The following is a 19,206-nucleotide window of genomic DNA, read 5'->3' on the forward strand; positions in this document are numbered from 1 at the left end:
TGTTCAGGAGAATCACTGAGTCATCATTTTGACTTAAACATCAGTCATCAAGAGTTTCCCCCAGAGTACACCCTCATCACCGACCTCTGGAGCTGTGATACATGCCGAGCAGGGACACGGAGATGTGCTGTCCTGACCTCCCTTCAAGGACTCATTGTCCAGCAGCTGTAAGTGCTGCCAGTGGGCAACCTTAAACTACCAGCCCCTCTGGGGGCAGCCTGCATGCAATGACCCATCCAGGTGGAGGTTTACAGGCCTGGTCATTGGATGTGTCAGGGCAACCTTGAAAGGCCAACGTCACTCCAAACTCCCATGGAGTCAGCTCAGGTCGTCTGGCCAGTGATCCAGCTTGATCCTTTCCGCTGCTTTACCCTGTTTCTTCCCTCCTGATTCCACAGTGTGGACCCCTGGGGCAACCCCGATACACATCCAAGCACTAAACTCCATCTGAGTCTGCATCCCAGAGAGCCAGCCTGCAACACGTATCAGAAAACATTCCAGTATTTGGGGAGGATTATTATTGAAAATTACTGGTTACACATGTACTTATAACATTTTAAAACCCTTCCAATAAAATACAAAACAGTAGAAACAAGAACCTTTAGTGTGAATGTGGTTACCTTTGGTTTAACCTTCACAATCTAATGTTGTCTGACCAAATGAAATTAAGTTATATATTAAAAACAAAAGAAAACTATATGTTAAACCATGTGAACCTGCCACTTTATAGCTTATAAAAAAACTGAATGTTAGCAGTTCCACATGGCTGAATCTAATTTTAAAAAGTCCATTAGCATTTGAAATTTAGAGAACATTATACTTATGAATAACTCATGGTTTAAAGATATATTAATGAATTAAATTAGTAATTAGAAAATACATAGTACTATGGCTATTGATGGTGGTGCGTACCAAAACTTGCAGGTTGCAGCTCAAGTGGATCTTAGGGAAAAAATTCAGCTTTCTTTATTTATATTAGAAAAATAAGGACATTGATAATCTCTTTTCAATTTAAGAATTTAGAGGAAAAACCTCAAAGTTAAGGAAAAGTTGAAGGAAAGAATCATATGATGAACTAAGGGAAAAAGAGAGCATCAATCAAGCAGAAAGGTGATTCTTTGAAAACAGGAAGAAATTATGCAAGATTATTCATAAAAAAGAAGGCTAAAAGAAAATTAAAAAGCCAAAAGAACACAGTTAGAGATGCTGCAGATATTAAACATATAAGATACTGTGAATAAATTTATGCCAATCAAGCTCAAAACTCACAGGAAACAGATTCCTTCTAGAAAAATGAAACTTATCAAAATGACTCTGCAGAAATAACACACTGAAGAGGAAGCATATAATTACCAAAAGTTCCCCAGAGAGTGCGGCTGCACAACACTGTGAATGTAATTAATGCCACTGGATTGTGTGACTAGAAACGGTTATACAGTAAATTTTATGTTACATATACTTTACCACAATTTGTAATGTAAAAAAAAATAAAATAAAATCCTCTCTCTAGAAGACAGTCTAGCACACATCTGTCCTTCATTAGCAAACCCCCTAGAAGGGCTCCTATTTTGAGAAAGCATATTTTCTCTTCCTTCTCTTTCAGAACATATTGTCCTTCTGTATTTATATCCTTTTTTTTTTCTTTTTTTTTTTTTTTCTTTTTTTTGGTTACTTAAACTATAGTATATTATATGTTTTTCCTATCAGTTTTCTCTGTAGCATTTTAACCAGAGGTGTTTCGGTGGAAAAATGGATCCTAGTCATGTTAAAGGAAGTGGACACAAAACAGTAACTTTACACAGTCTTCAAGTATACAGAATCCCTGATATAACTGGAAAGTAATAGTTAATTCTGGGGACAGTAAAAATACATCTGTGACAACTTTGTCTCAAATCTTAGAAAATGAGTTTGGCTCTGGAGTCTCTCAAGACACAATTGTTGGTGGCCTGAACCTCTGATTTGGATAAGAAAGCAAGTAATATAACATTTAAATAAACATAATAAATCCTTTTTCAAGAGCTTGAAGTCATTGAGGTGGGAGAACTCACATTTTGTAATGTGTAAATATTTGTTACTGGTATAAAAAAAAAGTAGAATATAGTTTATGCAGTGCAAAACCTATTGGAAAAAAAGCCTTTGGAATAGACATAAACTCATGGTAGAATCACAGTGTTGACGCAAAAATTGTGAAGGCTGAGGGCTGTCCACTGGAAACATTCATAACCACAAGGTCACTGTGGGTAACATCTGGCTGTCTCCTTTTGAAGTACACCTGAGGGAGAAAAAGACAAAAACATGTTTAAGAGTTTTAAAGTCCTCCTCCTAAGGCAACACATTTCTAGGTTTCCTTCTTCATGTGAGGCAATCATATTACTATTGGAGACATAGTTTTAGAAAACCAGGGCTGTATTTATTCTATGGAGGAAGTAGCCCCATTAAAAACCCCCAGTGGGGCTGGATGTAATGCCAAATAACCTATAGATCTCCTAGATATCTGATCATTCTGATTCAGAGATATGCTTTATCACTACAGTAAATTGATACACAAAATCATTTTATTCCCTGAAATAAATTAAAAACAGGGTAACAAAGAGGATAGGAAAACTAGCATCGGAACAGGGTTTGTCATTTTCACATGTAAAAGGAGCACAACAGATTTGGATGTTAATATCGGGTTATTACCTTTATATGTTATAAACTCTGATTGGCAAGCACTGAAACACTGGCATATATGTATGAAATATCCTGGTATTTAATTTGTGTGGCAAAGCAGTTATAGGTCCTATAGAAATGTGATCTGTGGATAGTGGGTCCCAAGAATGAAAAGAAAATCAAATGCTTTAACAATCACTCAACCAAGAGACTTCTCTAAAATGTAAGATGATACCCAATAACAGGACAGATCTCTGCCAGATGTTTGAGCTCTTGAATTCTACCAAATTCTAGCTGAACTGGAAGAGATACAGCTATATCAGTATTTTTCAGTATATCAGGTATATCAGTATTTTTTCAGTGTATAATCAGAACACAGAAGAAAGGAAGTGCTGTCAAGTTCCACAATCATCAGTTTTTAGTAGCTGTATTGTATCTCAGTTCCTTACAGATGCATGTAACAAAATAAAATAATGTCAGGGCTTGTGAAGCCTTATCTCTGAACATGTTTGGGCAAAAAACAACTTCAAGTGTAACTCTTTTTCCTCAAAGAAGAATGTGAAAAGTTCCCTTTGAGTCTTTAATACAGAAAATTTATAGTCTATCAGAGGCTAACTCATGTCACAAACTGGGCTGCTTAGACACATGATTACAGATCTCTTTCATAGAACCTGACTGCAAGTGCATTTGTGGGTGCTGTAAACAGAATTATCATGAGAGAGAATGAACTTCACACATGAAACAGAAAAGCACTAGGACACCTACCTTCGCAGTAAGTGCACTTCCTTACTCTCTTGTTGCTAACATATCCTGCTACCCCCAAACAGCTCTGCATACAAAATGCTATATATTTAAATGTAACTTAAGGAGAAAAATAAACTCTCCAAGAATGCTTGGGCCCAATGGCTGAAATCTGAGACTATTTCCACTGTAATGGAAGCACTTAAGAATAAAGCCTTTGGTGGGAGTGGAGGGGGAGTTGATTACACATCATCACCCTCCTCCATTTTCTTAAGCTAGACATATTTTGTGATTATATATGTATGTACTCTTTTGGTGAAACTAAAAAGAGTTAAAGGAACAAAAGAAAATTCATTTTCTACTGCTTAACATTCTTTCCAAAATCATCTGGTTCCTTTCTCTACAACTCTTCTCCATACAATTTTTTATAAAGACAATATTATTTTTAGCAACTTTTAACTGAAAAGGACTTTGCTTCATGGTCTGAAATACCTGAACTGAATACTGCAAAGGATATTCATCAGTTGGGGGCCCCTGATTTCGAGTCTCAAAAGTGACCTAGAAGAACTATGGGTATATTTGTTTTATTATTGGGAGGCAAGGTTTCTATCCACAGCCTTTTACAAAATGACCCCACTTTTATACTGTAAAATTCTCTATATTCTCAAAGCACTTAAGCATCTGCTCTCTCATTTGATCCCTGGGATAAGTGTGAAGAAGACAGCAGGGCTGTCATCCTGCTCTACACACAGGTGAGGACCAGAGTCTCAGAGGCCCTGGGGGACACAAGGCCACATGGATGCTAAGTGCCTCCTCCATCTATCCAATTGGACCAGGCTCCTAGAGCTAGGATATGAGAACTTCATAACTGCTGGGCTGTATTAGGTGATTTCACGAATAGACAAAATGACACCTCTGTTACACCCTGCGAACAAAGAAACTTCAAAAAACCTCAACCAGGTCTGCTTAATCACAGAACAGAATGGATGGCAGGCATTTATTCCTGGAGGTGAACTGTGTCCCCTCTGAAAGGCTGTTGCTGAACCATGAAAGATGCCATGATTCTTGGCCTCCACAGAAGAATTCAATTTGGGGCCAGTGATGAGGCTTGATCACTCAGAGCTTTTGTGTAATAAAGTTTTATTAAAGTATAAAAGAGATAAAGAAAGCTTCTGACACAGACATCAGAAGGGGACGGAAAGAGTGCCCCTGCTAGTCTTTAGGCCGATGTTATATGGCTACTAGTAGTAGCAGTGTTAGTCGCTCAGTTGTGTCCGACTCTTTGAGACCACATGGACTGTGGCCCACCAGGTTCCTCTGTCCATGGGATTCTCCAGGCAAGAATACTGGAGTGGATGGTCATTCCCTTCTCCAGAGGATCTTTCCGACCCAGGGATCTAACGCAGGTCTCCTTCATTGCAGGCAGATTCTTTACCGTCTGAGCTACAGGGAAGATCCATATAGCTACTAGCAGTCTGCTAATTAGAGAAAGGAAATGTCTCAAAACTCAGAGACTGGTATCAGGCCCCTCACACAACATGCATTTTAAGATAACATTGGCACAAGGTGAACTGTCCCTGGACCTAAAATGATTGACATAAATCTTGAGGAAACTCAGGTTTCCAAGCAAATATAGTCTCACTGACTTAGCTTAAGAGAATATTTGCATGAATAAAACATACTCATTGTCAAGTCTGTTCTGAATCTTAGGGAGAACTGACTTGAAGACAGAGTCTAGGGTAAATACATAGTTCATTAACATAGCTTTTAAGACAAAGATTTCAATAAGAAAAATGCATTGATTAGCTCAAAGTTTGAGAAAAGTTAAGTTCAGATGGAACCAGGTATCTTCATGGTAAACAGAATTTTAAAAGAAAACTCTTTTCAAATTTGCATCAGTTAAGTTCAGTCCCTCAGTCCTTCATACTCTTTGCGACCCCATGGACTGCAGTATACCAGGCTTCCCTGTCACCAACTCCCAGAGCTTACACAAACTCATGTCCATTGAGTTGGTGATGCCATCCAACCATCTCATCCTCTGCCATCCCCTTCTCCTCCCATCTTTAATCATTCCCAGCACCAGGGCCTTTTCAAATGAGTCAGTTCTTTGCATCAGGTGGCCAAAGTATTGGAGTTTCAGCTTCAACGTCAGTCCTTCCAATGAATATTCAGGACTGATTTCCTTTAGAATGGACTGGTTGGATCTCCTTGCTGTCCAAGGGACTCTCAAGAGTCTTCTCCAACACCACAGTTCAAAAGCATCAATTCTTCAGTGCTCAGCTTTCTTTACAGTCCAACTCTCATATCCATACATGACTACAGGAAAAACCATAGCCTTGACTAGACGGATCTTTGTTGACAAAGTAATGTCTCTGCTTTTTAACATGCTGTCTATGTTGGTCATAATTTTTCTTCAAAGGAGCAAGCGTCTTTCAATTTCATGGTTGCAGTCACCATCTGCAGTGATTTTGGAGCCCAAGAAAATAAAGTCTGCCACTGTTTCCATTGTTTCCCCATTTATTTGCCATGAGGTGATGGGACCAGATGCCATGATCTTCGTTTTCTGAGTGTTGAGTTTTAAGCCAACTTTTTCACTCTTGTTTCACTTTCATCAAGAAACTCTTTAGTTCTTTGCTTTCTGCCATAAGGGTAGTATCATCTGCATATCTGAGGTTATTGAAATTTCTCCCAGCAATCTTGAATCCAGGTTGTGCTTCATCCAGCCCAACATTTCTCATGATGTACTCTGCATGTAAGTTGAATAAGCAGGGTGAAAATATACAGCCTTGATGTACTCCTTTCCAGATTTGAAACCAGTCTGTTGTTCCATGTTAAGTTTTAACTGTTGCTTTCTGACCTATATACAGATTTCCCAGGAGGCAGGTAAGGTGCTCTGGCATTCCCATCACTTGAAGAATTTACCACAGTTTGTTGTGATCCACAGAGTCAAAGGTTTTGGCATAGTCAATACAGCAGAAATTGATGTTTTTCTGGAACTCTCTCGCTTTTTAGATGATCCAGCAGATGTTGGCAATTTGATCTCTGGTTCCTCTGCCTTCTGTAAATGTAGTTTGAACATTTGGAAGTTCACAGTTCATGTACTGTTGAAACCTGGCTTGGAGAATTTTAAGCATTACTTTGCTAGCATGTGAGATGGGTGCAATTATGTGGTAGTTTGGGCATTCTTTGCAATTGCCTTTCTCTGGGATTGAAATGAAAACTGACTTTTCCTGTCCTGTGGCCACTGTTGAGTTTTCCAAATTTGCTGGCATATTGAGTGCAGCACTTTCACAGCATCATCTTTTAGGATTTCAAATAGCTCAACTGGAATTCCACCACCTCCACTAGCTTTTTTTGTAGTGATGCCTCCTAAGGCCCACTCGACTTCGCATTCCAGAATGTCTGGCTCTAGGTTAGTGATCACACCGTCGTGATTATCTGGATCATGAAGATCTTTTTTGTATAGTTCTTCTGTGTATTCTTGCCACCTCTTCTTAATATCTTCTGCTTCTGTTAGGTCCATACCATTTCTGTCCTTTATTGTACCCATCTTTGCATGAAATGTTCCCTTGATAGCTCTAATTTTCTTGAAGAGATCTCTATTCTTTCCCACTCTACTGCTTTCCTCTATTTCTTAGCATTGATCACTGAGGAAGGCTTCTTAGCTCTTCTTGCTGTTCTTTGGATCTCTGCATTCAAATAGATACATCTTTCCTTTTCTCCTTTGCCTTTAGCTTCTCTTCTTTTCTCAGGTATTTGTAAGGCCTCCTTAGACAATCATTTTGCCTTTTTGCATTTCTTTTTCAGTGGATATAAATTTGTATAGAGAAGGGGGAAAAGTATATCACGAGTAGTTTGTTTCCTCCTGCAGCTTAAGAGAGAGATAAAAGATGTCTGGCACTTGCAGCCTACTCCCTCCATTTGGAGACCCCTGGCCTTCCTTCCTCCAATTTTACATGTTGAAATCCTAAACCCTCCAGTACCATAGAATGTGACTGTACTTGGAGACAGTGTCTTTAAAGAGGCAAGAAAGTTAAAATGAAATCATACAGGTGTGTCCTAATCTAACAGACTGGAGTTCTCATATGAAGAGACCAGGACACAGGCTCACACAGAGGGAAGAGCATGTGAGACACAGAGGGAAAATGGAGTCTACAAGACAAGGAGAGAGACCTCAGAGGAAACCAACCCTGCTGACACCTTGACCTCAGACTTCCAACCTCCAGGGCTGTGAGGATATAAGTTTGTGCTGTTTAAGTCACCTACTCTTTGGTCTTTGTATGGCAGCCCTAGCAAACTACAGCCCCATTTAGCTTTATGTATCTAAGTGGTATTTGCTCTACTATTTCATGGATCATCCATAAAGGGTCAATCAGACAGTGATCTGCTCACCTGAGCTAGGAGTTCAAGAAAATGTGATGTGGAAGCATTTCTCCCAGATGTTGGGTTTTCTTTTCAGATGAATGAATTTTGTTCCATTAGAGTGAAAACCTTGTGACTTAGGCTAATCCTCCTGGTGTTATATCTCTGAACAATACATTGATACCTGATGCTTGCACATTCAAAAAGCTGATAATCTGACAGTTTATCCTCCTAAGAGGATGCAGAATATGCAGAAATAATGTCAAGATGGGATGAGAATTAAGAAAAATATTTCTTTCTGTACAGGTGACCTGAGCCAGTGGTAGGACTGAAATCCAAGAGTGAGGTTCTGTCACCCTGTGAACTTTGGTGACTGGCCCTACCTTAGCTACCACGTGACAAGAGCAGTGTTCTCAGGCTCGACACAGGACACAGTACCTAGGACCGCACCCAGCCTCCCCAGCAATGCCTACTCTGTGCTTCCTGGACCAGCCCTGTGACCTTGGGTGAGCCCTGTAACCACTCTCCTCATCCATGACATGGGATAAAAATGGACCTTCATGAGATTACATGAAATCATACATGTGAGAACTGTATAAAATAAATTATAAAGAACTACACAAATATAACCTACCATTAATATTGTTAGAGTATGTGCAGGGTTACTAGACCTGGAATCACATGATTTCTAATTCTATGACCTATGTCTGCTTCAGTATATGTTACACTTGATTTAAAATATTTACTAAAAGACCAAATTTCTCATTCTGTGTCTGCTGCAAACTAGCTTAACACCAGTTATATACATAGGACCACCTTCCTTCTAAAGTACCTTAGTTTCCTCACCTGTACAAAGAGAGCCTTGAGTCCTATTATCTTGTTATCTGGACCAATCTAAAATTCTGTGTTCCTTTTCTGATTACTCAATGTCATGATAATATAGTTTTAAAATGAAGACTTTGACATACAGGTGGGAACACCTCTTTTTGATGTGAAATGCCTAAGGTCAAAAGAGCAAAACGGTTTGGGAGATTCCTGGCTCTCGAGTTATCAGGAGGGATGGTCTGACTGGGAGACACTCTGTGAATTTCAGGCATAAAAAAATACAAAGTTCCTTGTTCAGCTTGTCAACATTTGCACACAATGTGAGTACTCATGAAAAGTTCAGAACAGAGACTTCCTTGTCTGTAAGCCTAAGCATGAACTCTAGCTCTGTCAACTCTTCAGCCAGCTCTGGGACCCAGGAAGTCTCCTACCTGATGAGCAGCGGAAGGTTCTGCTCTGCATTTCCTCATTTCTAGAGAGGACTGAGAAGAGACAGTGATGAACTAAGGCTACATTTTATATAAATCTTTCATATACAAGTACTGAAGATACTGGGCCATGTTTACTTTAAGACATTTTAAATACAACACAAATAATCTTATTCTATTTACAAGTGAAAATCTGGGAAAGGCAGAAAAGTATGAAGAATGGAAAATACATCCATAATTTAACATGCAGAGATAAATTTTCAATGGGGAAGCCACATCCCACCCTGAGCCACACATGTTAAGGGGTAAGAACACCAGACCTTCCTTCCCTCCCTCTATCTTCCTATCAACCCCAATCCTACTCCCATCTGGTTCCAGAAAGACTTACAGATGGCATGATAATGGCTAAGCCTCTTAAACCAGACCTTGGCTACCACTACACCTCTGTTAGGAAGATACCATGTGACCTGAATGTTACTCACTGAGCCCCTTCCTCACACCACACACAGTGCTTAGTGTCTCAGACATCTCATCTCTGTGAAAGTGCTGTGTAAACCTTCAGGCACCATTCAGACTACAGTGTGAAGCTATTGTGAGTTCTTGATTTGTACTGATGACAATTTCATTGTCTAGAAGGTAGAGGAAGCTGGGGGTGGTGGGGGGGGGGGGGGGGGGCGGCGGTCGGGGAGGGAGGTGGCAAATGGACCTAATTCTAAACAACAAAGAATTAGGGAGAAAGTGATAATTTCAGTTAAGAGTTTTCTTTACAGGTTAGGAAACAGAAGAGACCTACACCTTTCTCTGGAAGATCTTCCAAGAATCGAAATATTCCAAGTTGGGTTTTTTTTCCCCCTTAAACTCTCAAATTTCCTGGATATTATTTGATGGAACTTGTATCACAAATGTAATGAGCACCAATCAGAATGAATGTAAAGGGTCTGCAAAATGAAAATATTCTATGTTCCATGAGAATCTGAACCCAGAGTCCAAACATGTGGGAAGTCGAATCCAAAATCTCTGTCTCAGGCACCGGTGCACGCACACAGAAGGGTTCACACATCCTGACCCCACCTCCAGCACCGCTGCAGATTCTCAGCAGACCTGCCTTCCACCTGCCCTGTGTTGTTAAAGACCCAGTCATGACGCTTCCTCTATGGAGGCTTCTACTGAAAAGAACACAGAGTGCTTGTTCCTAGACCGTTGGTGGTGATCCTGTGAAGAGTGAATCCTGGAGGTGGATTTTAATTACAGCTTCCCGCAATAGCCTCACCTATTTTGCCCTTTTAGCAAGGACAGCAGCCTCTTCCTTGCCCAGTTCTTGCACCATCTTGTAAAATTGGCTGTTTCTATCTTGCAGCAAATTATTTGGCTGATTATGTTCTTTCCGTTTCCCTGAATCCAAAACCTGTTAACAGCAGAAAGGAACCCATTAGCACAAAATGTCTCCCAGTAACACTTAATTCAGACAATACTTCAAAAAGGGGCAGGACAGGGAGAATTTGGGCAGTAGGACTGGTGATATTTACATGGTTCGATTCCCCTGTTTCACTGGGAGACAAGGGCCCAGCCCAGCCTTTCATCATTGTATGGTTGTAGCAAAGGAAGAAAACGAAAGTTCTTTCATTTTCAGAAAACAAAAGTTCTTTCATTTTCAGAAAACGAAAGTTTTAATCATGACTATGATTACTGGAACTGAACAGTCTGTAGCATTTTATATTCTGCCCAGGGCCTTTGGGGTTGTTATCATTAGTTAGTGCTTTGAGCTCTCAGACTCTGAGCTTTGAGGGCTATTTATAAGATACACAGCGTTGGGAAATGTCTTGATTCAAGAAAATCAAACATCTGTCACTTCCTCAGCCGCTCCTCCAGGCTGGCCACCTGCCCTCTGGAACATTAGACTTTGTAGTAGATTGACCTGTCTGTATGTCCTTAAAGCTTTCAGAACACACAATCACTTGCCTTCCAGAAAGGAAACAGGTACAGTCATCCCTCAGAGCTATTGTGGGTTCAGTTTCAGAATACCAGAATATAATGAACATCATAGTAAAGTGAGTCACATGAATTTTCTGGTTTCCCAGGGCACATAGAAGCTATGTTTACATTATACTGTACCCAAGCATGTGTGCAATAGCATTATTGCACAATAATGAAAAACAATGAGAAAAACAATGTATGTATATATGTCTGTATATATATATATATATATATATATATATATAAAGTATTGCTAAAAAATCTTATCATAAGAGACTTCAGTAAGTCATAGTAGTAATATCAAAGATCATTGATGTTACAGATCACCAGAGCAACTTCAATGATAGTGAAAATGTATGATATATTGTGAGAATTATCAAAAGGTGACACAGAGACACAAAATGAGTAAATGCTGTTGGAAAAAATGGCACCCATAGACGTGCTTAATGTAGGTTTTTGACAAACTCTCAATTTGTAAAAATAAAACAGTATCTGGGAAACACAATAAAACAAGGTATGTCTATATTTCTAAAGCAAGCAATAAAAATAACATTGCCTCAAAAATTAAAGTTTTGAGAAAGAACATTCCTGGTGATGTTTTTGCTGAATTGAAAGCCAACTGGTAATCAGAAGCTCTAGAAAAATATACAAGCTTTATACTTGGGGTGAATGGAGCACAGAGGACAATCCTCAACTCTAACTGAGGAATGCAGAGGTCCCCTGAGGTCTAATCCTGCCATTCCTACCAGAGGAGTCAGCAACCACAACCAGTTCAGAACAATATATAAACAAGTAGCCGAGTTTACATCTCCTGGTGGGATCTGCCTGTGACATCACTGATGAACGCAACCAGGGAGCCCTACCTTGAAGGTCTCCCAACACAGGAGTGAGAAGGGAAGCTTCACAGTGAAGGGTAAGATCCTTTCCTAGAAACAAGGTCATTCATCACAAAGGTGACAGGCTCCAAAGAGAACCCTAGCATCTCCCTTCTCCCTCTGTCTTCCCTACTCACCCAGATGCTCAGTCTCTGTACCCAGAAACCAACATCAACTTCTTTCTCTGCCCTCAGATCCCATGTTCAATCCATCATGCAGTCCATTTGGCTTCACTTCCTTATCTACCCCAAGTCCCACCATCTCACCATTGCCATCACAGGCACCTTAGACTAATCCAAAAGTCTAGAGAGGGCACACTGTAAGACAGTGAATACTGAATTTGCAGAACTGAAAGACCATCAGTGTGATTTTGGCTGTAAAGGAAGGAGGGAGAGCAGAGTGGGACAAAACTAGAAAGTTGGGGAGGGACTGGCCAGACATTGCTTCATAAAAGTTCTTTAAAGATTTGTTCATAGACATTGATCAAGAGAGAAAATTTGAGATTATAGAAATTTACCAGGAGATATTGGTAAGTAAAAGACACTTGCTCTTTGGAAGAAAAGCTATAACAAACCTAGATCGTGTATTAAAAAGCAGAGACATTGCTTTGCTGACAAAGGTCCGTCTAGTCAAAGCTATGATTTTTCCAGAAGTCATGTATAGATGTGAGAGTTGGACCATAAAGAAGGCTGAGCACTGAATACTTTCGAACTGTGGTGCTGGAGAAGACTCTTGAGAGTTCCTGGACTGCAAAGAAGACCAAACAAGTCAATCCTAAAGGAAATCAACCTTGAATATTTATTGAACAGACTGATGCTGAAGCTGAAGTCCAATACTTTGGCCACCTGATGTGAAGAGCTGACTCACTAGAAAAGACCCTGATTCTGGGAAAGATTGAAAGCAGAAGGAGAAGGGACAACAGAGGATGAGCTGGTTGGATGGCATCACTGACTCAGTGGACGTGAGTTTGAGCAAGCTCTAGAAGATAGTGAAGGACATGGAAGCCTGGTGTGCTACAGTCCATGGGGTCACAAAGAGGTGGACAGGACTGAGACTAAACAACAAATCGGTAAGTAAAGCATTAAACAAATGAGCATATTTTGATAATAGCAACAAAGCTGCTTTGTTCAGAGGAAACAGATGTTCACATCTGCAGATCAGGTGCTGAGTGATAACACTTTAGGACTGACCAGGTGACAGTTCAGCTCAGTTCAGTCACTCAGTCGTGTCTGACTCTTTTCAACCCCATGGACTGTAGCATGCCAGGCCTCTCTGTTCATTACCAACTCCCAGAGCTTGCTCAAACTCATGTCCATCAAGTCAGTGATGCCATCAAATCATCTCATCCTCTGTCATCCCCTTCTCCTCCTGCCTTCAATCTTTCCCAGCATCAGGGCCTTTTCAAATGAGTCAGGTCTTCGTATCAGGTGGCCACAGTATTGGAGTTTCAGCTTCAGCATCAGTCCTTCCCATGAATATTCAGGAATGATTTCCTTTAGGATGGACTGGTTTGATCTCCTTGCAGTCCAAGGGACTCTCAAAAGTCTTCTCCAACACTACAGTTTAAAAGCATCAATTCTTTGACACTCAGCTTTCTTTATGGTCCAACTTTCACATCCATACATGACTACTGGAAAAACTCTGCTTTTTAATATGGTGTCTAGGTTGGTCATAGTTTTTATTTCAAGGAGCAAGTGTCTTTTAATTTCATGGCTGCAGTCACTATCTGCAGTGATTTTGGAGTCCAAGAAAATAAAGTCTGTCACTATTTCCATTGTATTCCCATCTTTTGCCACAAAGAGATGGGACTGGATGCCATGATCTTAGTTTTTTGAATGCTGAGTTTTAAGTCAGCTTTTCACTCTCCTCTTTCACATTCATGAAGAAGTTAGTTCTTCAGTTCCTCTTTGCTTTCTGCCACAAGGGTGGTGTCATCTGCATATCTGAGGTTATTTAAATAGCTGATAAATGAAGAGAAGCTAAAGGAGAAAAGTAAAGATATACTTATCTGAATGCAGAGTCCCAAAGAAAAGCAAGGAGAGATAAGAAAGCCTTCCTCAGTGATCAATGCCAAGAAATAGAGGAAAACAATAGAATAGGAAAGACTAGAGACCAGGTGACATGTCCAAATTCTGTCCTTCCTCAGTTTCCCTAACCAACCACACATTCCAAGGTGACAGTATTTCTAAGAATTAGATAATAAAAAGAATCTGCTACCATTAATGACATTAATGCTATAATACCAAAAACCAAAACTAAATCTTCAGGGTACATTTAGGAGCAAGGAATTTAATTGAACAGACCCTTAACTGAGCTGGAGATCAAGCCATCTTTCTGCTGCTACGTCTAAAGCCTGACAAAGGGCTTGAAATAGGTCAGCATCATTTATTTATAATGGAAGAATGGTGCTTTAGGGGATAATCTCCGAAATGCAATGTTGAGGGGTAAGAACAAAGAGACAGGTAAAATCTAGCAATAAAAGGTTACTTTGTCAATTAGCATCAAGAACACAAAATGAACGACTAAGGATGCCTGACACAAAACATTTCTAGAAATTAAGAGTCAGTGTTGGGCAATCTTGAATGTAACCCTATTCCTCATGAAAGTCTGCATGTAGAGCCCACTTCCTGCTGTGATGTCTAGTCCAGGAAAACAGATGCACTGTTTGGAGCCTAGAGCATCCCTTTGGTTGGGGATGCCCCACTCCCATCATCTGCCTCCCCAGAGCTCACTCCTGTGCACGTCCAGCTCAGGGAGTGAGGCTACAGGCACTGCCTCAGTGCTGACAGGCTGGTATCTACTCATTGTCCCCACTGATGTCCCATCTGACAATGCATGTGAGGTAGGGTGGGAGGCGATATTCCAGGAACTGCCCAAGTCAAAAGAGACAGTTCTATTATCATCAGACATGAAGAACTGCGGGTACTACTGACCACTCATTAGTGATTATTGCCCGTTTTGTATGGACCATCAAAATACCTCAAAGTATCTTGCATTCCTTGAGATTATTTGCTGCCAAAGTTTATCTATGAGGAATGCTTTTCTTGTTTTATAAAGCCACATCCTAACATGTATTGAAACTGAGCAAGCAACAGAGGAAAAGGACAAAGAAAGAGAGAAAATGAAAAAGAGAGAGAAAAGGAATAGACACAGGAAGGAAATCAAGCTAAGGAAGGAAATATTAAATTACTAAGAAAGAAAGAGCCAACCAAACCTGGAAGGAATATACTAGACAGATATCCAGAGACAAAAGCCTGGAGCTTGCCATGTGTGCAGAACAAAGCTATTGTTAAGAGACTCGCTGATTGTTTATTTAGTCTCTCATCCCTGATTGGCCTTTCTTTCCAAACTCTCACCTGTGAAGCAGAAGTCACTGCAACAGTTCAGAGACCCTGTTGCCAGGTGGCCTTTGTTAGGTTCTGCCAGTAGGGGGCACTAAAGGGAGACTGAAGGTGGAAACAACGCTAATGCTCTACCTGATCCTGCTACTACCGGCATCTCAGCACTGGGACCTGACTCCAGCTCCCGGCTATTAGCACCTGGAGAACCAGCCCCATCCTGCCCCCTCACAAATATGACCACAACCGAGCAGTGACCTCTCCTTGGAGGTCTTAGCATCAATTCCTTAGGGCCTCTTTTCTGAGATTTCAGGTCTGGAGATCTGTCCTAGGATATGGTAGCTGCTTTCTAAAATCGTTACCCCAGTGTTTCAGTTTTCTAGCCCTCTAATCCCTATGTAATAAATTCCTTATATTAAATCCTTTCAGTTAAAATACTGTTTTTCTCACTAGGCCTTTTCTTCTCGTGGACTCCTGAGAAAATCTGCAACTTTAGCCATAAACCTCCTGTCTAAACTAGAGGCTAATTTTTTTATAAGGGAATCCAAAAATGCTGAAACAACTATGACACAGTGAAAATGACTGTGTTCTACCCCACTAAAATATGGAGCTAAAACTTGGGTTTGGAATATTTTAATGGTTGGCCATTATAAAAAAGACAATTCAAATAAACTTTTAATATGAAAATATAAGATTATTGGATATATTATTTAATAATGCATTCTAAAAGTATAGTTAAGTACTTTAGTAACTTCCAGGAATGAGAAAAGAAACTAACAGAAAAATTAATAGAGGTTCCTATCAAATTTTACACAGAAGGATACATTGAAAATTGAACATAAATGGAAACAACTACAATGGAGAGGGTCTTACCAGTATCCATTCACAGTCAATAATGTTGCTCAACCTGTGTGCAATGGTCAGCACAGTGCACTGGGCAAATCTCTCACGAATTCTTTTTTGTATGAACTTATCAGTTCTAGAAACAAAGAAGTTGATTTAATTCAGTAAAGACAGGAAAAGCAGACTTAAGACTTAAAAACATCCTATGATATTTTTACAATGTTTTTTAAAATCAATACTTTAACGTATAGTCTTATTCCTAAAAAAACTATAAAAAGTCTACTTAGAAATTTACTATTTTTCATAAAATGAGGGAAAGTTAGTCTTTCCTCAAAATTGCTTGAAACTATCAGGAGCTGGATTTAGGAATTCAGCTTTCTTAGGGTTCCTCATAACAACATTAACACCACATAACATGTCTTGGTTTTTTCCTTTGTTTTCTGGAATTAATATTATCAACAGATATCCATGAGGCCAAACGAGCACTTAGAAACATTTTGAAGATTCACTAAATGTTTTCCATTTACCACATTTACAAGTCAGTTCAAGATTTCCTGGGGCTCAGCTCCACACCTTGGATCCACATATGATGTGGCTTTGTCAAGAATCAATATCTGATTCTTCCTGAGAAGAGCCCTGGCAAGGCACACCAGTTGTTTCTGACCAGCACTCAAGTTCAATCCAGATTCTACTAATTCAGTATTCATTTTAGCAGGAAGACCTTCAATGGATTCTTTGAGTTGTACCTGTGGATACAGAAAGAATGACATTTTTCTAAGCAAACTGCTACCGAAGTAGACAAGCGTCTTAGACATTAGAGCTTGACATCCTCAGGACTTCTTACGTATCTTACATGTACAGTCAGGTAATGGGGAGAGCCCCTTCCAATGAGTGTTCACTGAGAAAGATGGTGTAGTCAACTCAGTACAAAAAGATCTCAGTGTCCCCCTTTCCCACCACAGGACATCCACCAGAAACTCTGCCCCCCAGGGGTTAGTTAAGGAAGTTTCTCAAAATGTGAAGCTATTTCTCCCAATATGATTGAAACAGAAAAGTTAAAAGGATCTTTATGGTTGAGTCAAGTTTCCCAAAGTACATTTTGCATAGGAATTGGTACACTAGAGAAAAGCTTTCAAAAATTTTACAGAAAATCTGGTTCTCTGAAGATATAAGCTTATTGGCCCTTTACTATTTTCTAAAGTTTAATATATGCAAGTTCAAGCAATAGCAAACTGCCACTTATACATTAGTATTCCTGGAGCCCATTCTGATGATGGTTCTTTCCCAAGTTTAATCCTACAAATAGTGGACCAATCAAATGCATTTTCTTCAGTGTCTTCAATGCATTGTTTGTGAATGAAAATGCACGAAAAAGAAAACACAACATCTTATTTTCTCCCAGCATATGGATATAGGTTGTTGTTGTTCAGTCACTGAGTCATGCCCAACACTTTGCAACCCCCATGGACAGCAGCATACCAGTGTTCCTAGTCCTTCACTATTGCTTGGAGTTTGCTCAAACTCAAATCCATTAAGTTGGGGATGGCATCCAACCATCTTGTCCTCTTTCATACCCTTCTTCACATGCCTTCCATCTTTCCCAGCATCAGGGTCTTTTCTAATGCATCATCTCTTCACATCAGGTGGCCAAAGTATTGGAGCTTCAGCTTCATCATCAGTCCGTCCAAAGAAAATTTGGGTTGATTTCCTTTAGGATTGACTGGTTTGATCTCCTTGCTGTCCAAATGACTCTCAACAATCTTCTACAGAACCACAGTTCTAAAGCATCAGTTCTTCAGCGCTCAGCCTTCTTTGTGGTCCAACTCTCACATTGGTACATGACTACTGGGTAAAACCATAAGTTTGACTACATGGACTTTGTAGGCAAAGTCATGTCTCAGCTTTTTAATATTCTGTCTAGGTTTGTTATAGCTCCTCTTCCCAGGAGCAAGCATCTTTTAATTTCATGGCTGCAGTCACCATCTGCAATGATTTTGGAAATAATGTCTGTCATTGTTTCCACTATTTCCCCCATCTATTGCAATGAAGTGATGAGACAGGATGCCATGATCTTAGCTTCTTGAATGTTGAGGTTTTTTTTTTTTTTTAATATAAAAGAGACACAGATGTATAGAACTGTCTTTTGAATGTTGAGTTTTAAGCCAGCTATTTCACACCCCTCTTTCACTTTGATCAAGAGGTTCTTTAGTTCCTCTTCACTTTCTATGATTAGGGATGGTGCATAGACCTGGATTACTGTGATACTGAATGGTTTCCCTTGGAAATGAACCGAGATCATTCTGTCATTTTGGAGACGGCACCAAAGTACGGCATTTTAGGTTCTTTTGTTGACCTTTTTTTTTTTTTTTTTTTCTTGAAGCCAAACAAAAATAAATTGGAGACTTGAAGCAGGCAGCCTGGGGATTAAGTCTTGCCTAGCTGTACCAACTGGGCAAGTTCCTGAACCTACTCTATCTTAGCTTCCTAAACTCTAAGACTATAATACCATAATTATAAAGGTGTGTGCCTCCTAACATTGTTAAGAATATTAAATGAGTCAGTACATGCAGAATTTGTAACAGACCAATATATATTGCCCATTATTAATAATGCTATCAGCTCGCCCCTCCTCAAGTTCTGCTTCACTTTTCTCCTTTGCACGTATCAGCACTGAGATTTTGTTACATATGTACATTTTGTTACATATGATTGGCTTGATTTTCAACTTCTCCAGGAGAATTGCAGCTCCAGAAGGACAGGCATTTTGTCTCTTGATGACTGTGACAGCCCCAGAATCTGCAGCATTGCCTAACAAGCTCTTAGTAGACATTTGTTGGCTGGATGAAGGTGGGCTTCCCTGGTGGCTCAGTGGTAAAGAATCCACCTGCCAAACAGGAGACTTGGGTTCGATCTGGGTGAGATCCCCTGGCTAAGGAAATCGCAACCTACTCCAGTATACTTGACTGAGAAATCCTATAGACAGAGGAGCATGGCAGGCTACAGTTCATGGGGTTGCAGAAGAGTCAGACGTGACAAACATCAACAACGTGAATGAAGGCATAAGTGTACTCTAATTGCATGACATATCTGTTTCTATAAATTAGAAACTAAATTCATATGGATAATTAATTTATATATAACACTGTTTTCTTATAAGTGTAATTCTAA

General features: G+C 39.8%; 1 protein-coding gene across 1 annotated transcript in view; it reads right to left on the reverse strand.

The window, feature by feature from the left end:
* Positions 1-2,164: 2,164 nt before the first annotated feature.
* Positions 2,165-19,206, reverse strand: part of LOC128071129 (ATP-binding cassette sub-family C member 4-like) — a gene marked incomplete at its 5' end in the record, with an annotated part of 175,799 nt that continues 158,757 nt past the window's right edge. Inside the window, 4 exon segments of the mRNA XM_052664095.1 lie at positions 2,165-2,272; positions 10,279-10,413; positions 16,069-16,174; positions 16,612-16,784. Of these exon segments, the coding sequence (XP_052520055.1) occupies positions 2,165-2,272; positions 10,279-10,413; positions 16,069-16,174; positions 16,612-16,784 (522 nt within the window).

This window comes from Budorcas taxicolor, unplaced genomic scaffold (assembly GCF_023091745.1).
Source record: "Budorcas taxicolor isolate Tak-1 unplaced genomic scaffold, Takin1.1 scaffold171, whole genome shotgun sequence".
Classification (NCBI taxonomy): domain Eukaryota; kingdom Metazoa; phylum Chordata; class Mammalia; order Artiodactyla; family Bovidae; genus Budorcas; species Budorcas taxicolor.